We start from the raw sequence: 17070 nt of genomic DNA, 5'->3' as shown, positions 1-17070 counted from the left end.
TCCCTCGAGGTTTGAGAGAGTGCACGTGAGGATGCAGACAACAGGCCTAAAGAAGTGCACGTCACTACCAAAAATAAACACAGAGATAGAAAAATTAATGCTTGGCTGACTTATCAGTGTCAGTGTATGTCTGATTGTGACGTAGAGCAAACGCGACCGCTTTCATCTCAGAAAGCACAGATTTGCTCGCAGCACACTGTGTCTTCTCTGTTAGCCCTGCAGCATGTGCTCTGATGGTGTTCCAAGATGTCACCAGATGTGTATCACCCACATTTAGAGACTGTGGCTTAAAGTAAGGTTGTTGTAATGCACAGAAGAGAGTAACTTTTTTTTTTTTCTAATTTTCAAATCTGACCCCAAGGAAATTTAATCAAAAGTCTAAACTTTGGGCAAAAATTTCCATGGGAAAACCATTTAAAAAAAGAGCCACGCTGGCACCTCTGTGAGACTGCATTTAGTAGTGCTTTGTGCTAAATGCTAATGTTAACCAGCTAATATACTTACTAAAATGATGCTTGTATGCTAGTTTGTTAACAATGTTAGCTTAATATATTTCCAAACTGCTGCACAGCTCATTCACTCCGGTAAGGATGTCCATCGTACTCAAAGTCGTCGTCCACATCATCAAAATCTGATAAATATCCTTGCCATGTTGCACAAAACTAGCAGTAGCAAACTCCGTGTGAAGTTAGCCGACTGTCACAGAGCACGGAGTAAATAAGCTGTGCTGCAGGTTTTTTTAGATATTCTTCACATAGTAATCCAGAACTGTCATTGGAGAGCTCTTCGAACTGATTTGTTTCCACGTTTGTTGCTTCAACTACTCTGCCCTAAGTGTGCAAAATGCTAAGCTGCAGTTATGATTCATGCACCAACTATGAAGACTGTGACACTTTTTGCTCAGATAGAGAATGATCATGGAGGTTTGTTCATAGTTTCCACAGTGAGACTGTCCTACAAAAAAACAAGAAGGGTCATTTGCTCAAGCTAATATTATCAACGATAGCTCTGGTGTGAAGACGTGCACGTACTGTAAAATCTCTGCCTGTTGCAATGTGATGTTAATGTTTTTAAGACCAAACCATGATACTTTCCTAAGCCTAACCATTGATTTTGATTCCTGAGCCTAACCAAGTAGTTTTAGCACCTAAACCTTAACTGAAAAGTATGTTCAATAAGCTTTGCCAAGTAGATGTGATGGATAACTCTGAGAAAATAGTAAGTGAAACTGTGAGTTAAGACAAAAGAAAAGAGTTAATAGTTCCTTCTGAAATGAACAAAGTGAAAAACAGCTGTTTTATTGTGCTCTCAAATGCACGTTTCCTCCCCTTCAGCCCCCTTGCTAAGATCTTGTTACTTGTTTATCAGTAAAATGCTTTACAATAATTTACATGTTGATGTGTAGCATAATGTGTTTTAAAAGCTCAAATTATATTTCAGGGTACATACAACCAACCTTCATGGACGTTATAGGTTGGACTTGTGGTATGTGGGATGGTCTGCTTCCTGAAGGGGCGCTAAATAAGAAGACATTCCTTTCCGTCTTATTTAGTGGTATGAACTACAGAGCTATAAGGTCATATGGGTTGGAGAATTTGTTGTCTCCAACTGTTGCAGCAATCTTTCTCCACAAGTTCTGTGCCATGTGAGGTGGTATGTGTTATCAGTGGCATGTAGATTCATCTGGAGAATAACTTGCTCATAGACTCATGAGTATATATCTCCCCCAGATTGCTTTGCAGTGGGTTATAAAATTTGAGAGGTGTGTCATTGAATAAAATGAGAACAAAGGACACTGGATGCCAGCGGTCGTGTGATGTCACTTTTAAAACACAAAGGAGGCAACACCATTGACACTATAGGCCGGATCACTGAAGTGCATCATACTCACACATGAAGTTATTTATTCCAGGAATCAAAAGACTGAGGTAGTCGCTGCTCACCTTCACCTTGCATGTTAAGAGATCTCCCACTCACGCTCTGTAGCTGCATATTGAAGTTTTTAATACCAAACACACGGATCTGTTCAATCTTTTAGCAAACTTTAAAACCGTATCAAAACATTTCTGATCACTTTGACTCCACCAAACCCCTCACAGTGCTGCTAATTACAGCCACCAGTGCAGTTAATGGTGGAGGTATTTGGCACTCAAGGTGTGTCATTTCCTCTTTTTCATTGCTGGAGTACTTGTTCCTGCATGGGGGCTGCAGTGGGAATCCCCAGATCCCCAACACATAGCACCCTCTGCTCACCTGCAGCAGTACTGCCAGGTGTCTACTGGTAAAAATCAAATCAAATCAAAAGGAAATCTTTTTTTTTTATCCTGTTGTTGCATGTAGCTCTATGAATAGATTGAATGTTGTTTTGATTGCTTTGCATTCTCTCAGTTTATACTCTGTTTTTAGATAATAACTGTTTCATATTTATAGATTTGTCCTGGGGTGGTAAATTTGGAACACTTTGAACTAAACTCATCTTTTATCACATGCTCTTTATATCATTTTTGCTGTTTGCTGTTGAAAATAGAACAGCAATTGCATATTGCACCATAAAAAGCTGCACATAAATGAGGCTAATTATAGACTTTTCTCAAAATATATATATATATATCTTGTTTTTTATTGTTCAAAGAAGTAGTTTCATACACCATCATCTCCAGCAGTAGAGGTGGGTTTTTGTTTTGTCATTTCATCGAGGAGATAAGGATAGACTCCTTTATTTGTTAGTTCATGGGGCCCCCGAAGGTCCCAGAGAATCTGATGTCCACACACTCTTACTCCTGCACTCTGACATTTTCTCAGCAGTATGCGGTTACATACAAGGGAAAAGCCATCTACATCATCGAGGATGAGGCAAAACTGCCTCTCTCCTCTGTCTGGTGACATCAAAAGAAAAAGTCAAAAGTTCCCGAGTTGTTGCCTGCAAAACAAAGTATACTCTAAATGAGAATAGACAGGAGCCACTATTTTTAGGTGACCTATATGTATCATTGGCTATTTTTGTCAGCAGTTTCAGTTTGGTACGCTGACCTGTGACCTGTTAGGTTCTTGCAGAATTTTAGAAAGGGGCAAAGAGCACAAAGTGTACTGAAGTACATCCCTGGAATTACAAGCCTTCCAGGGTGAGAGTTTGTAACCTGCAGTGGCTGCAGGCAAGCTGGGTCACAGCCCACCCATGGGGGAGAGAAGGCAGGGTCACAAAGGCTGAGGAGGATCCAGGATCCCAGACGGACATGCAGAGCTCAAGCACGAATCACAGGCAGACAGCGGGAAGGCTTAGTTCTTGATACTTTTATGCAAAAAATCCCAGGCAAGGAATATTTCCTTCACTGAGTGAAAATATGGTATTAATGTGGTGAAACCAAAACATACCCAGTTTCAGATTAGATCAAGATGAAAATTCATTGAGTTTCGCAGCTGAAGATGCATATCACAATTTGAAAAACCCAGGCAACACAAATGACAATCATTCTGACATACTTGATTGCAGTGGGGTCCCTCAGGAAGAAGAGGTTATAGGATCTCTGAAAAGATGCCCATTGTTCGTCATCTCCAGCAACATGACTTTGTAAAATTGAGAGGAAGCAAAGCAAACCGCTGGACCAATGTGATAGCAGCTGCTGAAAGTGGAGAGCAGTGATGCATGAGTGAAAAGCGCCTTATGTCAAATATAATTGCCCTGCTCTGAAAAACAAGCTAGCAATGTCTGATTTGATTCCCTCCTGTTTGGCTCAAGTTACTTCCTGTCTGCTTTAAGCATGTTTGCCATGACAATGAAGCTCCAAGACAAATAATGGGATGTTCGGGATTTACTCACCAGAGAGCTCAATGTAATCAATTATCTCTTATTTCCTTTCTTTTTAAAGTTTAATTTCTAATTTTAAGCCTTTAGAAACACAACTCCAAATCTTAAAGAACTCTTCCCACAATTTGGAAAATATACTTTCTCCACTTTCTCCTCAAGAGTTGAGAAATCAATACTACTCCAATAAGACCCAGTCAGCCGTGAGTTAGCTTAGCTTATCATAAAGATGGGAAACAACAGTAAACAGCTAGCTTAGCTCTAGCCAAAAGTAGGCTGACTCTATGGGTTTCACATGTTGCTTTTAGCCTTCCAGTAGCTGTATATCTATCTATCTATATATATATATATATATATATATATATATATCACATGCTGGAAATACCAAGTTTTACCAAACTCTACTGAGTTTCCTGTGCATACTGTTATTTCTTCACCGTGCTCTCCATCATGCTATTGGATGTTTTTCTTAATGTTTCTATTCCAGCTTTGCCGGATTATTGGCTAAATTACAATAAGATTGAGTTATTAAAGGTGGGGTAGGGGTTCTTTTTCTGGAGCATTTTTTTACATATTGCTTGAAATACTCTTCACACCCCCATTGCAACCAATTAATTAAAAGTTTTGACACAAAAATGAAAAGTTTTAGTGGCCTCTAGAACAAACAATCCAGGAAAAACACTATCCAATCATACTGAACGGACTGTTAACGATGATTGGATTCTGATGCGTCTATCAAACTGCAATCTGCTCCTCCCTCCCCCTCCTTCCCCCTGTGCGCGTACCCTGCTCCGTGAACGAATTACGCGTGCCATAGACACATAAATGTAACTTGAAATGATAATCATATTCGTTAGTTAGGTTCATTATGATGTTGAAAGGTATTTTCTTACCTGTGAATCCGCCATGAGAAAAAGTTAGCCAAACCAATCGATGCTTGCTGTCAGAACAGTGCTCGTGCACCTTCGTGCTCGTGAACAAGCATTGCGCGTTCATGTACTCTAGAGGCGTGCCTTCGGGGGAAAGTGAAGAAAAGGGTTGGGACTTTTGACCTGTGTATTTTCAAAATGCAGCTTCACTGGACTCAAAATCCAGGATCTCCTACCCTACCTTTAAGTGCATGTAGACACCTTAATCAGACAAGAAATTGGATCGGGTCGGATTACTCGCGATCGGATTAAGACCCCGAGATAACTCGGTATAAAGTCAAATTAAACGTGCATGTAGACGGTGAAGCACGTGGTGAATTAGACTTTGCGTTCTGCGCGTGCTCGAGATTTTTTCCCGGGCTCGGGAACCGGAAGTCGGAAGAGACGATATTACTGTTGTTGTCGCCGCCGTCGGAAAGAAACAAACACCGCGATGGAGAATGCGCCGTTGTGCATCACGTTTGTGCAATAAGCAGCTCATCACAAACGAAATGTAGAGGGACGTAGCTTCATCTTGCTCTCCGTTCGCCATTTTTTTCAAATACCTGAGTTTGTTGTTGTTGTTGTTGGTGGTGAAGCGGTCAACCGGATGAGGCTCTATTAGTAACAGTTGAAATGGGTACAGCGCCACCTATCGTATCGGAGTATGACATGCTTTGTGCCTATGATTCGATTCATTCACCGCCATATATCCAAGGATAATTACCCTTGCTCAAATAAGGAGCAACTCAGTTTTATTGTAATTTTGCCAATAATCCGATCCTTTCAGTGCCATCTAACTCCACTGAGTGACGCTTTTCGCTGAAGGCTCACTCGCAGCTCTTACCCAACCAACTGCTCCAGAATATCAAACTTGCTAGATATTCACTCGGAGACGAGGACGACTCGGCAAGTCCCGCCTTGAGGAGTTCACACATGGCGATTGCCAATCGCTGAGGAATAAGAATAAATTTCTCGACATAAAAAACAATAGCCTACATATCTTTTATAGGAATAAATTGAAAATTAGAAAATGAAAATATAAACACATGAACAGCTAAATGGGAAAATAAATGGAAATATTCTTAATTGTTGTTTATGTATTTTCATTTCTTGAAAATACTTTTTTTTTCAGTTTATGCATGGTTTCAATCTTCTTTTTTTGGGGGGGGGGCTTTATATTTCAACATAATTCAGGTACTGCAAGGGAGGCACCCAGCAGTTTTTGTTTTTTGTTGTGTCGTTTTAGCAAAAAAGTTTAAAAAAAATTCAAATAGACCATTTTTAGGGACACTTGAGTTTTCAGGGGATTAATAACTGTTGGAGTGGCACTTTAATGCAGTTATTTTTAATTAATCTCCAGCAGTTGCTAATCCCCTAAAAACCTACAAAATTGTACATTTCCAAGTTTTGCCATGCTCTCATCACCTTAAATTGGCATACCTCTATCTTTTTCCTCATTCAGTGAATGGAAATTTATGGGCGTTTTAATCTCACTTTCACCAGCAGTGGATAGTACCTGCTTGCTCAGTCAGGACTGGTGGCTGCTAGACCCCAGCTAACTTTTCCTTGCAACTTGAAAAAGCTCCTCATTCCACATGCAAATTAGCTCTATTGACACATCTCTCGTGTCAGGATGGTTTCCTCCAGTCTTTTACACGTAACGTACAGGATGTCTAACCTCGGCTTTCTGAGATGGTGGGTGGTGCTCTGCAGATTCAAAGCAGAATGCTCCAACCATAGAATTGATGGCTGGTTTTGCTCATGATGTGTCTTGCAGCGCATAAAAAGACAACTCATGGACATAAATTTGGGGAATAATTACGTTAAAATCATACAATAGCGATCAAAATCTAAGCTAATATGCTTCATTTACACTTCAAGAATGTGATTTCGTAAAATTTGATTAAAAGTTATCTGAAAATACTAACAAGCAATCCTAAATCCTAGCTGTGGAATCAACTTTAAATTAAGATGGAGGTGGTAGATGTCTTTCTGGAACACATGTCATGCTGCGTCCTGCTTTGGTCTGCTGTCCTGAGTTATGGCTCCATGCTGAGATGTCTGCAGTGGCCCTTCGAATAGCCTTTCTTTTGCCCATTGCTGCTGGCCTGGAAGCATGTCCAGCTGTCCCATCATTCTGTCAGCGCTGCTGTCTCCCTCAGCCCCAGATTAAAAACGCCAAAGGGGCCGCCAGGAAAAGTGGCTCGCCCTCGTCTCTCAGGACTAATGTCAAAAATGTTTCAGTCCTCAGGTAATTTGCTACAGTCTGGGATCCTTTCACTATTTACTTCAAAGAACCTTGCAAAAAGGGGGAAAGAGAGAGAAATGAAAGGGAGGAAAAATTATATTTAGTTGTGGGTAGTGACAGATCTACATTCTTGCGTATTGACATGTGATCTGAGTGAGGAGTCCTCCTCCACAAGGGATGCTGACTGAGTCTGCAGCAGTCCTTAAATCGGACTGATAAAAAGCAGTGGGTCCATGGGCAGTCTTCCAAAATAGAGCTTAGTCAAACAAATTGACTCAACTCCAAAAGAATGCATGGTTACTCCTGCACAAATAGACAGCCTAATAGATAGCACACTAGACAGTTAGAGTTCAAGGTTTGGAAAACCACTAACAGATATGCTACAGTACGCCTGTCAATACTTTTTGTTTCTTCAACTTTTGTAAGAGTAAGAAAACGACTGAGAAAATCTCAAGAGAAATAAAGATCAAACAGGCTAATCGAAAAATTAAATATAAAGAGAAATAAATATAAGAAGACATTATTGAGGAAATAGTTATAACAAATTTTTATAACAAATTTTGTGATTTATTTCTGTATACTTCTAAATATTTTTTGAATACATGTCTTTATTTATCTAATGTAAATACTTTGATTTCATTCATTTGTTTTCATGTGATCCACCCCTTGCACAGAGACTTTGTTGACTGCCCTAATCGCTAAAACCCATCCACAGCTGCCAGTATAGGACTGGTCCAAACTTTTACTTTTCAGCCAGAAACCGATAGCTTTAATGGCAAGAGGTATTTTCTGTTGATAGTGATCTCTCAAATTTCAGAAGAGAGCCATGTGCTGATTTAGCATCCAAGGATCTGCTTCCCCCAAATTTCTAATTTCAACAGAGCTGATGTGGAATGTCAGGTGTTGTCTGCTCAGACTCGGTACAGCTGACCAATGAGAGCAGAATAGGCTTGGGTTTTTTTTAGCAAATATAGGTCTCTGTAGAATGTATGTGGGGAGATGTCAATAAAACTGGGTGTTTTTCAATCACGACAGGATGTCATGATACTTTCATGTGCTGCTAGCATGTTTGTAGCTAGATACCGAGACCCCCTCAACAATTTTTTTACAAAGTTCCAACAGGCGAAAAAATCAAAGGTTTTTTAGAACAAAACTTAAGCTACTTCACAGAGAAGAAAGTCACAAATATTACCTGACGAGGGAACTAGTGGTCTGCTATGTGAGCGCCCAGTGGTCAAATGAGTGAGAGCTGGCAAGCAGTCTTGCTCCCCCAGCCACAAAAAGAAAAAAGAGAAAAAGAGACAGTCCCCCACTTCTATCTGTCTCTCTCATTGATAATTTCACATGTAAATATTGCAAAAATCACAGCACATACCTGGTTTTTAACTTAAGTGAATGGTGGTTTTTATAAATTTGGCATCCTGTTAGAGCTGTGCAGCAGTCTTGAAATGCATTCATATGTCTTAGCCGGGCAATGTTCTGCATGAGTTTCAGACCATTCTCCTAATCTAACAACAATAACAGAAAAATATGTGAACGTAAGCAGTTTTGGAGGATTCGGCCGTATTGAGATGCAGTATATTCGAACATGGAGTCTGAGAGAGACAAAAGTGCTAGCTCGAAGCAGAATGCAAATGCTAAGTGATGACATAACGAATAAGCTGATAAGTGGATTACATCCTTTGGCAACATTTAGCTACTTTTTTTTTTTTTTTAGCAAACATCAGCTACATTTAATTGAAAATAGTTGGCAACATTGCACAACTGTTGTGCTGTGCTACAGCTAGCTTACTTGAGATGCTAACTGGCTGTGTCCCTATTTGTCAAAAAAAAAAAAAAAGAAATTTGAATTACACCTACAGGTAAATTTACATCCATGGTATAAAAGTTTCTTCTTTTCCTGTGAGAACCAGTTCTTTCCGAGTTGAAAAAAAAAAGGATTCTAGCCAACCACAGATTGTGATTGAAGAATGTTTATTGACTGAAAAATGTCTACATCTATTTACTCTTAAATAGTACTGTGCTGGCCATTTCATGCTAGCTTCAACACTCACCGGACCTGGTGAATCATGTTGCAGCTAAACAATCATTTGTTAGCTTTCTGTTGATAGCATGATGCTTGTGGTAGCTAACTTATTCCTGTGAAGTAGCATGAGGCTGGATACATATTCCTCAGACTGTATGCCTTATGTTATCACCCAACTGACATCTGTAACAGTGCACTTATCCCCCATTTTGTTCTACTGCTGGACCTTTTTAGGGAAAAGAGAAGATGAAGACAGCTCTTGGACCATGTGGCTAATAACTGAAGAACCTTGGTTTGTTTTATTCGTAACTTTATCAAAGCTGCTTCAAATCTGTTCATCACATTCTTTACATTTGTATCTCAAATGTTACAGATGTTCATTTCATACATGATACTAAAATAATGAAAGATACTCATTGACAATTGTTTGGTTTCTACGGAAGAGTATTAGGGCCAGGCATAAGAAAAAATAATAATATTAGGTTTCTGATTCACTGTTGTGGAAATGATTTTAAAGTAAAGAGGTTTGTGTAACTTATCAATGTTATACGCAGCTTTACTTGAAGGTACAGAAAAAGAGTATCTAACAAAGAATGATTTAGTGAATACTCAGTGGGATGGGCAAATGATCTTAAGCTAACAATATAATGCAGGACTACTTGGTAACAACTCGGTGCTATGTATAATGAATGAACATATTAAAAAATACTTTATTCATCCCAAAGGGAAATTATATTTAAAAAAATGGTTAGAATATTACTTAAACTGGTGTTTAAGTAGGTCTAATTAGTTATGAGTGAGTTGTTCCTAATTTTGTGCTGTTAACTGACTGTTTCAGAGCTAATCCAGAACTCAGATGAAGAGACAGGTCAAGTATGATAAATTTGAATATATTCATTAACTAATTATTGCATCATGATTCATTAATATAGAGTCTTCGAGTATATTATTTGGTAACTCCTAAATATCTACTTAAAGCCATAATGTGTAATATTTCACGTTGTCTATTAACGGCTGTGGCTCAGTGGTTAGAGTCGGTCGTCCAATAACCGGAAGGTTGGTGGTTCGATTCCCACTCTCGCCACTCGGAAAAAAGATTGGTGGAACTGATAGCTGGAGGGGTGTCAGTCCACCTCCTTGTCACGGCTGAGGTGCCCTTGAGCAAGGCACTGTACCCCCATACTCCCCGGGCGCCTTCTGGCTGCTTCATGTCTGCCCACCGCTCCAGGTTGGCATCTGTCTCCAATTGTGTGACCCTGTGCATGTGTGTCAAACAGGTGCCAACCTGGATGAGTTAAAAGCGGAGGACAAATTTCGTGTGTACATATGTACGCATGATAATAAATCAAGAAAAAAAAAAAAAAAAGAAAGAAAAAAAACAAATTTGAGTCTTATCATTCACAAGTATTACCTCAATCGTTATTAATTACCTCCATCACAAAAGTGCAGTGTTCTTAAATTCTTTATATTCAGCATACGAATGTACATAAGAGTGTTACACTCCAATGAATGTCTCCATGTTGCTCCGCCATTTGCTCCACATTGGAAACGGAAAATGCGAAACTGATGACATGTCCTTCTACAAATCCCGTAGTTTTAAAATGGCGGAGCGACATGGAGACACTCTCGCCACTCGGAAAAAAGATTGGTGGAACTGATAGCTGGAGGGGTGTCAGTCCACCTCCTTGTCACGGCTGAGGTGCCCTTGAGCAAGGCACTGTACCCCCATACTCCCCGGGCGCCTTCTGGCTGCTTCATGTCTGCCCACCGCTCCAGGTTGGCATCTGTCTCCAATTGTGTGACCCTGTGCATGTGTGTCAAACAGGTGCCAACCTGGATGAGTTAAAAGCGGAGGACAAATTTCGTGTGTACATATGTACGCATGATAATAAATCAAGAAAAAAAAAAAAAAAAGAAAGAAAAAAAACAAATTTGAGTCTTATCATTCACAAGTATTACCTCAATCGTTATTAATTACCTCCATCACAAAAGTGCAGTGTTCTTAAATTCTTTATATTCAGCATACGAATGTACATAAGAGTGTTACACTCCAATGAATGTCTCCATGTTGCTCCGCCATTTGCTCCACATTGGAAACGGAAAATGCGAAACTGATGACATGTCCTTCTACAAATCCCGTAGTTTTAAAATGGCGGAGCGACATGGAGACATTCATTGTCCGTGAAATATTACACATTATAGCTTTAAGGATGTAATTAATAATGATTAAAAATTATCTACTGGTCCTTGATTAGTTTATTCTTTTTGTTTGTTTCTTTGTTTGTTTTTAAGTAACTGACCTTCGTCAAATCATTAGTTTTCTAATTAATTATTCATTAACTACTGCTTAACTAATAGCCAAATTGCAGAACCATATCAACGTCCTTACGGATACACACAGATCGGTGTCATAAAGTTTTATGTCATTGTTGTCGGTAGAGGTGTCAATTCCAATTTGTTCAAAAACGTGTTTTGTCTATCACCTCAGATTTGGCGTGCAACATTTGGAAACTCTGAAGACAGTCTTAAACATCAAATTTAATTTTGTTTTGCTTTTTTTTTTTTTTTTGCTTTGTATCAGATAGGCAAACAGAATGACAACCACTCACAGGAGAGTGGCCCTCTGGCTGATCCAATCCATCACTGACAGAATTATGATTATGGCTTGAGTAATGACGATAATGTCAGATGCAACTCGTTCTTAATGAGGCATCACAACTCAAAATGCGGTCCCCTAAAAGGTTGAGAAAGTCGTGTAAATCTGCTCAAGCTGTCATGAAAATAACTGCTGAACCAGACCAAATCAGTGATATTTGTCACACTTGGTCCTGAAAAGCTTAAAGTCATGGGATAGTTATGATGAGCACCTGTGCTACTGGGCGAGAGGCCGGTAAAGGACAGCATACATGCTGTTTACTATATATATACCTTCAAGATGTACATGTACACACACGTGTGAAGAAAAGTAGCTGACACCAGCCCTGTCTCAGCATTTGGATTTTTGAAATGCACCAACATGCAGGAATTCACAGACTCTCAGTAGGCCATGACAAACCCTTGACATCCTCACAGCCTGACATCTTTAAATCAGGAATGCACGCTGGCAAACAAAAAACAGTGATTAAAGAGGGTAACAGGATCAGCTCTAATCAGCTTGTCCTGAGAAAATGCCAGGGAGTTTTCAACCACTGTCAGGTCACTCCAAGACGTGATTTCTTTCCCCATTAATTATGTGCCGCAGCCGCAGAAATTGTCCTCTCCGGCGTGAACGACCTTCTCTGCTTTCATGAGCCTGTGCAGAATGATCAAAACATGCAGCAGAGAGTCGGTGTGGAGAATCAAGCTCCCCTGTGATGTGCCAACCCCATTATTTCTCTGACAAAGAACAATGGCCACCTCAGAACTAATGGCACTCGCACAGAGAAAGTTTCTCCAGTGCAAAGAGGAGCAAAGACAGGAGAAGGAAAAAAAAAAAAAAAACGATTATCCAAAGACATGTTCTATCATGTGATAAATTCTGTTTTCTCAGGCCAAATCCTTTGGTGCCTGCCTGCTGGAAATATTCAGAGCTCGTAATGGAGATTTAATCAGCAGATAAAGAGTGAGCTGAGCACTGAGAGACAAAAGGAGAGAGGAATGATGATCACGCATCTCGGGCTTATCGCTGATGGAAAAGCTCAATGACATCCTCTATTTAGCCCATATCACAGCCCCCTTTTTATTACACCCCTTGTGATCAGGGAGGAATCGAGATCCCCTGCTCTGCCACAGAGCTGTATGCTGTGTCAATGCTGCCCTCTGTTGACCACATGTTGAACTTCTTCCAGTCCTCGAGATTGTGTTGGATTTTTTCAAATCCCACACTTGGCCGGATATCGAAATGGGATTCCTCCAAAACCACTGCCTCATTTTGCAGGTTAACCATATCTATCAAGTCCTGCTTTTGGTTGGAAACTTTTTCAGAACTTTCATATTTTGAGTCGTTGTGTAAGGCTGCTGCCACAGTGGCTCCACCTATTATCCTCGACACTTGTTCACATCGAAAGGAACCTTTGCTGCATTTTGTCACTTTTTTTACGTTTCTTTTTACAAGACGCATCTTCTGAATTCCGTCTGTCGCGCCTTATCGGATTAGTTGTCTTTTTATTTGTGCAAGATTACTGAGAAATGTTATAATATGGAGGATCTGGTGAAATGAACCTGTGCCTGAGCCAGTGAATGAAAATGATGGAAGTGATTTAGATTCCTGAAATAGTTATTTGGCTGACTAAATGTTCTTGTGGGTGTCACATGGTTCACATTTCTACATCAATGTGACCTAAATCAAATTCTCACACAGTCTTGAAAGTACATCAAGAGAACCAAGCTAAAGAAACAAGACAAAATTATACAATTTGTTCTTTATTAATTGCAGTAGATTATCCAAAGTCACCTATATACAAGCTCAAAAAATGTGTGAACATTTGCTTTCAGTATCTTGCATGATTTTGTTTTTCAGCTAAATTCACAACTAAATGTTTGCAGTAACTTCTGATCAGTCCTGCGCGTCATCTTGGAGGAATTTGAACCCATTTGGCCCATATACAGAACCTCCTCCATATCAGTCAAATCAATTCAACTCAGTTTAGTTTGATCTATATAGCGTCAGACCACAACATGCGGATGTGCTTCCACACGTCATCTGCTTATTTTAGGTTTTGTCACAGTGTTTCTATTTGGTAAATGGTAGGACTTTCACTTGGCTGCTCTAAAACATTTACTTTATACTCCTTTAACCTTTCCTTGCTGTAAGATCCATGGGATTGTTTTTTTTTTTTTGAGCAGGTGTCCTGACATTTCCCTTTAGAACTCACAGATATGCTCCATGTTGGTGAGCCATCCTGGCCAAGATTGAGCAAAAGACTTAACCAAACCCTAATATAACCACCAACGTGTTTCAGAATGGATTAGGTTCTCATGCTCAAATGCCTACCTGATCCCATGACAGAGAGTGGGATGGATTCACTGAGTCATGGGGCAAAACTTCAGTTTCACAAGAAGGGCTCAAAGATTTTACAATTACTGTGTTCTCCTTACTCTCTTCCCCACAGTCAATCTGCACATCAACTTCCAACCTCTCCCTAAACGTTCCTCTGATGTGATGATGCCCCTGTTTACATCTTGCTTACATTGTTGCTCAGTGTTCTCCTCATAATAGGCTTGTGAAGATTGACATTAGCAAAAGTTGAAGAGGTCTTCAAACTATTCCACACCATGATCATGGCGTGATCTTAGTCGGGCAACCATGCCTGGAAAGGGTGATGGTGGTTTAGATTTAGATGTATTTGTTGAGTTCAAATTCTTCAGAGCCGGTTTTGTTGCTTTTTTGCATCCCAGTGATTGAAAAACACCCGACTCTATTTGTAGTTTGTAAAGAATTCAGATGCTAAAAAAAAAAAAAGCCATCAAGGTGATATCTCTTATTAAAGTTCAAAAGTACACCTAAAGCCTGCTCATGGAGAATGTACAACAAGACAAGAGATATATGTAGAAACAGAGGGTTTATTAGCTTCAAGTTCATGATTTATTTATTAACAAGAATAATACAAAATATGGTTAATATTAATCATATATACACTGTACATTCTGGACATTCTGGACATCCCTCCCTGCAGTTCCAGTTGAATCCCACTAGTTGGCTCCGCCGTCACTTTGTCAGTCTTTGCTTCACATCAAAGCCAGGGTCTCCACGTGGTTGAGGAAGAGCTCGCTGCTGACTCCTCCCTGTGTGCTGGGTGCGGTGGGGGTCTTACTGACGTGAGAGGTGGGACGTGAAGGCTAAGAGGGCTGGTGTGAGGAAGTGTTGGTGAGAAACTAAAGAAGGAGGTGTTGGTAGATGGAGGTGACAGGCTTGGGGGGTAGGAGAAGTGACAAGCAAAGGACGGGAAAGGTGGAGAAAACCAGGGGGAGGATGGAGGGGATAGATAGTCGTGGCACGGTGAGGAGCAAGAGAGGGGCTGGAAGGGAGAGTGAGATGGAAAAAGAAACCAGGGAGACCCTTCACTGCTGTCTGATGTGCAAATGGCATCCACAGACGCTGCATCAGGCGTCTCAGCGATGCTCTGGGTGAAGTCCGGTTTCGGCTGCCAGCTCTCTGCGTGATGCTTTAGGCCTTCGATCAGGCTCGCCCTCTGTGCCGGTGTTATCTTGTGCATGTAGCTTGTGAGCTGAGCCACACACTGCTGGAACCCTGCAGTCTCAGTGATGAGGTGAGGATGAGCACTGGCTTCCGTGGGACCAAGCTGTACCAAAGGTGTAGGAATCCTCATTTGACGAGTCAAGTCTGCAAAGAGTAGAAACAAATGTGAGTGAGGGACAAAAAAAAAGAAAGAAAAAAGTGGGTGAAATGTTCCTTTTGTGTGTGTGCTTTATGTTTAGATTTAGAAACTTGAAGACAATAAACTCTTATGCTTGACTGACCATCGCTCAAGTTCTTCCTATCTGTCCACTTCTTAAGATATTCCACAGCAAAGTCCAGAATCTCAGCTTTCTCTATTTTAGGATTCTGCAGACGCTTTTGACGATAACAGTTGGAAGGGGAAGAAATACGTTTCATCATGGTGAAAATGACTTGTTGGGAAATGTTCCATGCAAAAGGTGTTCATATGGGATGGCTTTGACTTGACTCACTGCGTCTGAGGTAGAACTCAACAGCAAACTTCTCAGCTCTGCGAGACTTTGATTTATCCGATCCCTTCGCTTCTTCTCCACAACCGGCTTTAGAATCTAAAGAAGTAAATTAGCATGAAACTTATTCAATGTAATAAAAATGCAATATATTCTACATTAATTCCCATCATTGAAATAATTTATCTCAACAAAGGTTTGGGGATTCCAGGTTGTTCAAATAAAATTTAGGAAAAAAAACTATTATCAGCCATTAAACTTGAAATTGAAATTAAAACTCTCTAATAAACCATCAAGCTTACAGTAAATGTTAATCATAAATTGGTTTTGGTTCCTTGAAGATCACAGGTCTGATGGTCCTTTGAACAAATCTGCATGATGACTTCAACTTGACAACCCAAGAGCAGGCTTAAAAGTGACCTGGTAGAGCATTGCAATTATCTCTTGAAGTAAACAAGAAAATAAACAAGAAAACAGGCATAAAGTCTGGCTCCTTACAGAGTGGTCCCTTGTTATTCGGTCAAAAACAGAGGTTCTTACCCTTTTTCTACTCTTGCCATCATCAAGAGTTTGGCTTTGTAGTTTCCTGGTCATGTTGACGTGTTTTTGGTCCAAACTTCTCCGCAGAAGTTGAAAAGCCACCCCGCCGCCTCTCGGATCTTATAAGCAGCTCGGGCGCCCGCCTCTGATTGGCTGGCAGGTGTCAGTGACGACATGGAGGGGACAACGGGTTTATGATGGCAGCCCAGTTTCAAGAGAAAACTTATAAAAAAAACAGCATACATTTTGTTCACATTACCAAAAAGTGGCAGTCTCACAATAATGAAAGTTTTTTATGGCATTGTTTTTTTTTGTTTTTTTTTTACGGAGATGCCTTCAGGCGACGTGATACAAATCTGTAACATTAAAAATGTTCAAATAGCCAAAGTAAGCCTAACCATATCATACCTCACCCAAATGACCACGAACTGGAAATCGAACGTGACTGTCTCGTGCACACATTGTGTGTGTAATGTGACAGTTTAACTTTGGCTGATTCAGAACATGCCGCAATTAGCAAAGGAAATGAAGGCATGATACATTTAATATAGATAGATAGATAGATAGATAGATAGATAGATAGATAGATAGATAGATAGATAGATAGATAGATAGGCTACTTGTAAGCTAGGTCTGTTAGGCTAAAGCAGTTTTAGCCCACATAAAGTTGCTAAAGTCGAAGTTTATTATAAGTTACAGACTTGGGTCAGTGGCTACATCACTTATTTGAGCAGTCATGGCAGAACCTTCTGGTTTCTTTTAGCACTTGTGGTGGAGGATGCGGTGGTGAAGTGAGACCATGGGAAAAGCTCGTGGGAACAGAAATCAAGTGAGAAAGTGAGCAGCTCGGGGCACATTTTATGATGTGTGAGACATC

At 40.2% G+C, this 17070-nt stretch overlaps 1 protein-coding gene across 1 annotated transcript; it reads right to left on the bottom strand.

Moving 5' to 3' along the window:
• Positions 1 to 14698: 14698 nt before the first annotated feature.
• On the bottom strand, positions 14699 to 16247 carry her11 (hairy-related 11). The gene is made up of 4 exons (XM_075480480.1): positions 16194 to 16247; positions 15657 to 15752; positions 15447 to 15540; positions 14699 to 15309 (listed from the first exon to the last, which is right to left on the bottom strand). The coding sequence occupies exons 1-4, from the start codon at positions 16245 to 16247 to the stop codon at positions 14699 to 14701; spliced, it is 855 nt and encodes a 284-aa protein (XP_075336595.1).
• Positions 16248 to 17070: the final 823 nt, after the last annotated feature.

This window comes from Odontesthes bonariensis, chromosome 13, assembly GCF_027942865.1.
Source record: "Odontesthes bonariensis isolate fOdoBon6 chromosome 13, fOdoBon6.hap1, whole genome shotgun sequence".
Taxonomy (NCBI): Eukaryota; Metazoa; Chordata; class Actinopteri; order Atheriniformes; family Atherinopsidae; genus Odontesthes; species Odontesthes bonariensis.
The sequence above is the reverse complement of the archived record's forward strand: the minus strand, read 5'-3'. Positions and strand labels throughout refer to the sequence as shown.

What these genes read in the sequence shown, in the direction of transcription:
- her11 (XM_075480480.1), bottom strand. Translation starts at nt 16,247, where the DNA reads ATGACCAGGAAACTACAAAGCCAAACTCTTGATGATGGCAAGAGTAGA. An exon ending in ATGGCAAGAGTAGAAAAAGG is followed by an intron (nt 15,753 to 16,193) that starts GTAAGAACCTCT and finishes TTACTTCTTTAG; the next exon opens with ATTCTAAAGCCGGTTGTGGA. An exon ending in TAGGAAGAACTTGAGCGATG is followed by an intron (nt 15,310 to 15,446) that starts GTCAGTCAAGCA and finishes TACTCTTTGCAG; the next exon opens with ACTTGACTCGTCAAATGAGG.